Below are 5,935 nucleotides of genomic sequence, written 5' to 3' on the forward strand. Positions count from 1 at the left end.
GACTTCAGCTCGCGGGCAGCCACTCAGGACACTGACCTCGCTTGTATCCGGGTAGGAAAGCCAGAGCAGCCAATCGCATTAAAGGAGAGCGCAGTATCCGGGCAGACCGGCGGCGCCGTAGCCAATCAGAAAAAAGCGGCTGGCGGGGCCCGCGGGCGCGTCCCGCTGGGGCTCAGCACTTTCGGTTCCTGTTGCGCGCGGGGCAGCGGCACGTGGCGGGGACCGAACCGGACCGAACTGGACCGAACCGGCCCGGCATGAGGCGGGCCGCGCCCCCGCTGTAGTCGCCCGCAGGTGGGTGCGGGTCGGGGCGCTTCGGGCCCGCCGGGCTGCGGGGCCGGGGGGAGGAGGGGGGGGGGGGGTGTCGGTCCGGCCCGGTGCGGCCCCAGCCCCGCCGGGCCTGCCCCGGTGCTCCCCGGCCCGGGACGCGGCTGTCCCTGTCCCCCGTCCCCTCCCCGGCAGCCAGCACTGGCGGGGATGCGCTGTCATGGAGCCCCTGGCACCCCCGTCCCCTAGGGACCTGCTCCGATGGTGGCCCTGGCCCTGGGGACCTCTGCCCTCCTGCTGCCCCATGTCGCCTTTTCACGAGGACCTCTGCCTTCCTGCTGTCCCACGTCCCCATCTCCCTGGGGACCTCTGCCCTGATGGTGTCCCTGGCCCTGGGGACCTCTGCCTTCCTGCTGTCCCATGTCCCCATCTCCCTGGGGACCTGCCCTGATGGTGACCTGCCAGGAGCAGGGTACCCGGAGCCGGCTGCAGTCTGCTGCTGGAGACATCTCTTCTGGGACCACTGGGGCCATTTCCGTGTCCATTGGTGCCTTGTGTCCAGCTGATGGAGCTCAGCCTGCAGAGGTGGGGCACGTCTTCTGACCAGGATGGACAGGGGCTGAGGACGGGCAAGTTTTGGGCTGCGCCAAGCCCCACAGCCGCCCTGCCTTCCTCCCCGAGCCCAGCCCAGGGGCAGGTGGCCGGAGGTCAGCCCTGTGGGTGTCCACTCGGGGCTTAACAACTCTGAAGGGTTTCTCTTCCCTTTTTTTTTAGTTGAATTTTTGGTTTTCACCTCCCAACAGGAACCAAATGTCATGGCTGACGAAGAGCTGAGCACCCAAGCCACCAAAAAGGGAAGCTTGTCACCCAGCAGCTCCCGGGGCAGCACGACAGAGTCGAGCACACTGCTGCAGGAGCTGAAGAGCACCATCTCGTAAGGGCAGCGCTCACTTTTCCTTGGGCAGCTCTCGAAGTTAATCTGAGCATTACCAAATGTGGCTTAATTTAACAAGGTTGATTAATTTACAGCCCCACGACTGAAGGGATAAGTGTTGCAGTGCCTTGCAGCATTGGCGCTGCAGAGTGGCATGGCCTCAGGCATGCCCTGCTCGGTCCCGTGCTAGGTGCTGTACACAGAGTGCAGCCCCGTGCTGTGCTGCCAGCAGCTTGCTGCCTGTTTTGGGTGCAAAATCAATTCAGGGCTTCACAGTAGTGCAGACTGGTCTGCTACAACCTCGTGGGATGTGGTTTTACGCCTGCTCTGCTCTCCCTACGGTTAGGGTAGAGCACGCAGCTCTAGAGCTGGGTTGTGGGTGCACAGGGAAACTCGGAGCACGGGAAGAAAGGGCTGTGCTGACCCATGGGTGCAGGCAGCCTTAGGCTCTTGGTGCTCCAGTGTCCCTGTCTGGCATTGTCGCTCACACCGGGGTGCACATGTGGGGTCTGGAAGGGCCCGTGGACAGCGCTGTCCTCGGGAGCCCTGGGCAGCGGCTGTGGCAGAGAGCTGGGTGGGTTGAGGAATGCCCCGGCTGCTGCGGTGTTGTCCTGCTCTGCACTAACACCTTTTGTCTCTGTCCCACGCAGCAAATCCGTGCAGAACAAAGTTGACGCCATCCTGGTGAGTGCCTCTGTGGCACATTGGGCTGAGGGTGAGGGAATGACGTGTCTCCACCTCTCTCCTATCCTAGCTAAACTGAACCCTGGGCCCCATTTCCCATCGGGTCAGGATCTGGCTGCGGGGATTAGCCCTGAGAAACCCGTGAGCACCCTGCCTACTGGGTGGCACCCAATCCCCCAGCCCTGTGTGGGACAATCCTTTCCAGTCCCCTCGAGGGGCAGTTCCCTTGACTTCATTTGCCTGGTTCCTTTGCACGCAGGCAGTGTTCACACTGACAAAGCTGCTCTGGTTTCAGTGCCCCATCATATTCTGCCGTTCAGAGGGTAACGAGAGCGCCGCCTGCATCAGCTCTTCCTTATTTTGGATCCTTAACCTTTCTTTGTCTCTGGTCCATTCTCCCCCTCCCTGTGGACCCTTTGACTGTAGCAAGATGTCCAGAAGTTTTCAGATAGCGACAAGCTCTACCTCTACCTCCAGCTGCCATCAGGACCAAGCCTGGGGGAGAAGAGGTGGGTGCTGGAGCAAGCCGGGGCTGTGTCTGTGAGAGCAGGGGTTGTCAGGATGATGGTGGGGGATACAGATCGCAAGAGGCCAGGGGGAGATTGCCACAGCTCCGCTTTCTGTCCTGCTTGTGCTGCTTTTCCGCTAATTAAATGTTTGTCTCGGGCTCCCACGGGAGCAGCGGTAGCCTGGACTTGAGCTCGCTGAGCACGGCCGAGTACATGCATGCGTGCAACTGGATCCGGAACCACCTGGAGGAGCACGCGGACACCTGCCTGCCCAAGCAGGACGTCTACGACGCCTACAAGTGAGCGCAGGGGCCAGCCTGGCACGAGGAGCGTCTCTCCCCGGGGCCGGGCTTGTTCAGCAAAGCCTGGTGGAGAGGTCGGTTTGGAGGGCAGCGAGTGCCTGGGATTATTTGGGAATGGCCCGGCCCAACCTTGGGTTCCTGAAAGGAGCCACATCAGCGGGGAGACACTGGTGTGTCCGGAGGGCAGCGAGAAGGGCTTGATGGCTTTAACCTGCAGCTCTCCCCGGCAGGCGATACTGCGATAACCTCTGCTGTCGCCCTCTGAGCACCGCCAATTTCGGCAAGATCATCCGGGAGATATTCCCAAACATCAAAGCCCGACGGCTGGGAGGCCGAGGACAGTCGAAATATCCTTCCACATGCCCAGCTGGCCAGGGAAGCCCGGGGAGCTGCTTGAACTGGTGGCGACTGCTGCTGCTTCTCCAGCTTCTCCCATTTATAAGTCTGCGTATGAGGTGGTATTTCATAGCTTCTGAGAGCTTCTGAGAGGGTCCAGTTCCTGGTTTTTTGGCTCCTGAAGGCTCAGCTCAGTTGTCTGAGAGGGGCTTGGAGTTGCCCCGGCTTTGCCATACACTCGGGGCAGCCTGGGGGTAGCTCATGGTGGGCAGGGAGCACGCCAAGAAAGGGGCAGCTCGGCTTGGCGCAGGGCTGGCTGCTGTCACGCCTCCAGGACAAGCACACCCTGAGCCCCGTGGCCATACCCCTTTGAGTTGTGATCCATCGCCTGTTGCGGCCGTGTTCATGTGACAGCAAAAGACCTTAACTCTGCTAAACGTACTGCTACAGCGGGATCCGGAGGAAGACGGTGGTCAGCCTGCCGCCCCTGCCCAGCCTAGACCTCAAAGTGACCGAGACCGTAAGTCCTCTGCTGCCTCCGTGGCTTGGGTTTTGCCCACCTTCTTTTGGCAAGGTAACGAGCCTCCTCACTCGTTAGATCTAACGAAGGTAGGAGTGGAGGGACACTCTCTGGGAGTAGGTTCTGCTCTGCCCCATGAACCTCCCCAAGGGTGGACAAGGACCTGCCTGCCTGTGCAGGCTCATGAGCTGCTGGGGTGTCAGGATCAGGCCCTCTTGGCATCCAGGGGCATCCTGTCCCATGCTGCGAGGTCTCACGGCTCGTTCCACCGGCAGCAGTCAGAGCTGACGGACCTGGTGCAGTCCTACAACAGCGAGGTGATGGAGGCGGCCTGCGCCCTGACCTGTGACTGGGCCGAGAAGATCCTCAAGCGCTCCTTCAACAGTATTGTGGAGGTGGCCCAGTTCCTCATCCAGCAGCACATCATCAGCTCCCGCTCACCCCGTGCCGACCTAGTCATGGCCATGGTGGTCTCAGGTGGGTGGGATGGAGGCCCAGCCCTGCTCAGCCCCCTGTCGGGCTCACTTGGACCCCCAAGGGACACAGAGGGTTTGGAAGATGGTGTCCCCTGGGACACGGTGTCCCCTTCCAGCTGCCCATGGTGCAGCTGAGCTGCTGCCAGCCCTCGCCTGTGGCTGAGCTGCTGAGGGGCCCAGGGGGATGTCCCGCCTTTGTCACGTTCTGTGCACCCGCAGAGAGCACGGAGAAGGTCCACCGCGAGAGTTGGACCCCATCGACAGCGAAGAAGAATGGCCTGGACACCTCCGAGAGCGGCGTCAGGAGCCAGGGGCAGGTGAGACCCCCACTGGAGCCGGGTGGAGAGCCAGGACTCCCGGGTCTCCTGCTCAGCCTGGAGGGGGGCACGCTTGGGGAAGCAGCCCTGCTCTGCCACGACATCCCCCCTGCCAGCACCTCTCTCTGCAGATCAAGAAGGAGAGCAGCCCCAAGCCCCCCGGCCCGCCCCGGCCTGAGAAGAAGAAGGCCTCGGAACCCCCCAAGGCAGCCAGCAGCCCCCAGGTGAACGCCTTGGTCGCCCGCCTGCCTCTGCTCCTGCCCCGCATCCCGTCGGGGGAGGGACTGACAGCACCTGGCGCCGCAGCCGTCCGCTCCTCCCCTCCCGTCCTGGCCCCCAAAATCACAGCCGCCCCCCTGGGGGGCACCGTCAAGGTGGCCCTGCCGCTGCCAGTGGGCACGGCTTCCCCCTCCGTACCCCTGGGGCTGGCCCCGGGGGCCAGTGGGCCGGCGGGGCTCCTGAGCCAGCAAGCCGCCGTCCCGGTCCTCAACGTGCTGCTGCCCAGCGTGGGCGTCCCTGCGGCCGAGACCCCCACCAACCCCCGGAGCGTGGGGGGCAGCGAGGGTCCCGCCCCCCAGGACTCGCAGCGCCCCAAGGCCACCAAGCGTCCCCTGGAGCCGGCAGGCAACGCTGTCCCCCAGAAACGGAGACGTGGGCGGCCACGGAAGAGGCCGGAGGAAGGGGCCGCGGGGTCCCCAGGGGAGACGGCAGAGCTTGGCAGCGGGGCGGCTGTGGGTGCCAATGGCGGCGGCTCTCCCGGAGGTGGCAGTGCCACCGGACCCCTCAGGGACAGCCCGGCCGGGGGGTCCCTGCCCACCCAGGTCAGTGTCATCCAGGATGGCAGGACCAGTGCCAAGGTTGTCGCCAGCCACGAGCTGGCACCGGAGGAGGAGGAGGCACAGCGGAGCCTGAACGAGGCTGGGTCCCCACTGGGTGACACCGGGACTGCCTGGGACCCCCCTGCCGGGGACCCCCCTGCCTCACATCACGATGGACGGACACAGGCAGGTGCCAGTTCCACTGCTGACACATCCCAGGGGGGCTCACCGGGGTGGGCAGGGCTCTGCGCCCACCCTGGCACTTAGGGGCTGCTGCCCGGGTGACACACACACACCCCCCCCCCCCGGTGCCTTGCCCTGCATCCCGCCATTAAAAACGAAGCGCTCTGTCCATCCGTCTGTTCTGTCTGTGACCCGGGGCGGGGGGACGGGGACGACGACGACGGGGGGGGTGGGGGGACCCCCCCCACCAGAGGGTCGGCCCAGCCGCGGCGGGGGGGGGGGGGGGGGGGGGGGACGGGGCCAGATGCCCGTGGAGCCGTGCCTCAGTTTCCCGTGCGTGGGGGGTCGCCGGGCTCGGTGCGGGGTCCTGCGCTCCCGTCCTGCGCCTCGCGCGGGTGCGACGGTGACGGCGGAGGCGATTTTCAGCGGGAAAAAAAGGCAGTTTTCGCCAACCTCCCCTCCGGCGGCACGCCCCGCCCCTCCGCTCGGGCCACGGCCCTCGGCCACGCCCCCTCCGCCGCGCGGGTGCCGCCGGGCCGGCAGGGGGCGCTCGCGGGCGGCCCGCCCCCTCAGCCCCGTCAGGCGGCGC

General features: G+C 65.0%; 1 protein-coding gene across 12 annotated transcripts; it reads left to right on the forward strand.

Annotated features, from left to right (window-relative positions):
• Window positions 1–135: 135 nt before the first annotated feature.
• RFX5 (regulatory factor X5) lies at window positions 136–5,505 on the forward strand. 12 transcript variants are annotated; one of them, XM_049806105.1, is made up of 11 exons: window positions 136–294; window positions 733–852; window positions 1,071–1,201; window positions 1,852–1,885; window positions 2,312–2,394; window positions 2,568–2,693; window positions 2,927–3,043; window positions 3,471–3,552; window positions 3,828–4,029; window positions 4,248–4,345; window positions 4,477–5,505. In XM_049806105.1, the coding sequence occupies exons 3-11, from the start codon at window positions 1,083–1,085 to the stop codon at window positions 5,428–5,430; spliced, it is 1,815 nt and encodes a 604-aa protein (XP_049662062.1). In that variant the 5' UTR covers window positions 136–294; window positions 733–852; window positions 1,071–1,082; the 3' UTR covers window positions 5,431–5,505. The 12 variants fall into 12 exon arrangements, with proteins under 12 accessions (XP_049662062.1, XP_049662063.1, XP_049662061.1 ...); XM_049806106.1 differs by having other exon boundaries at window positions 739–852; XM_049806104.1 differs by lacking the exon at window positions 733–852.
• Window positions 5,506–5,935: the final 430 nt, after the last annotated feature.

Source organism: Accipiter gentilis, chromosome 7, assembly GCF_929443795.1.
Source record: "Accipiter gentilis chromosome 7, bAccGen1.1, whole genome shotgun sequence".
NCBI lineage: Eukaryota > Metazoa > Chordata > Aves > Accipitriformes > Accipitridae > Astur > Astur gentilis.

Excerpts from the sequence above, each read along its gene's own strand:
- RFX5 (XM_049806102.1), top strand. The coding sequence starts at position 1,628 with ATGGGTGCAGGCAGCCTTAGGCTCTTGGTGCTCCAGTGTCCCTGTCTG. Across the intron at positions 2,694-2,926 it reads GACGTCTACGACGCCTACAA|GCGATACTGCGATAACCTCT; the intron begins GTGAGCGCAGGG and ends TCTCCCCGGCAG. Across the intron at positions 3,044-3,470 it reads GGAGGCCGAGGACAGTCGAA|GTACTGCTACAGCGGGATCC; the intron begins ATATCCTTCCAC and ends ACTCTGCTAAAC.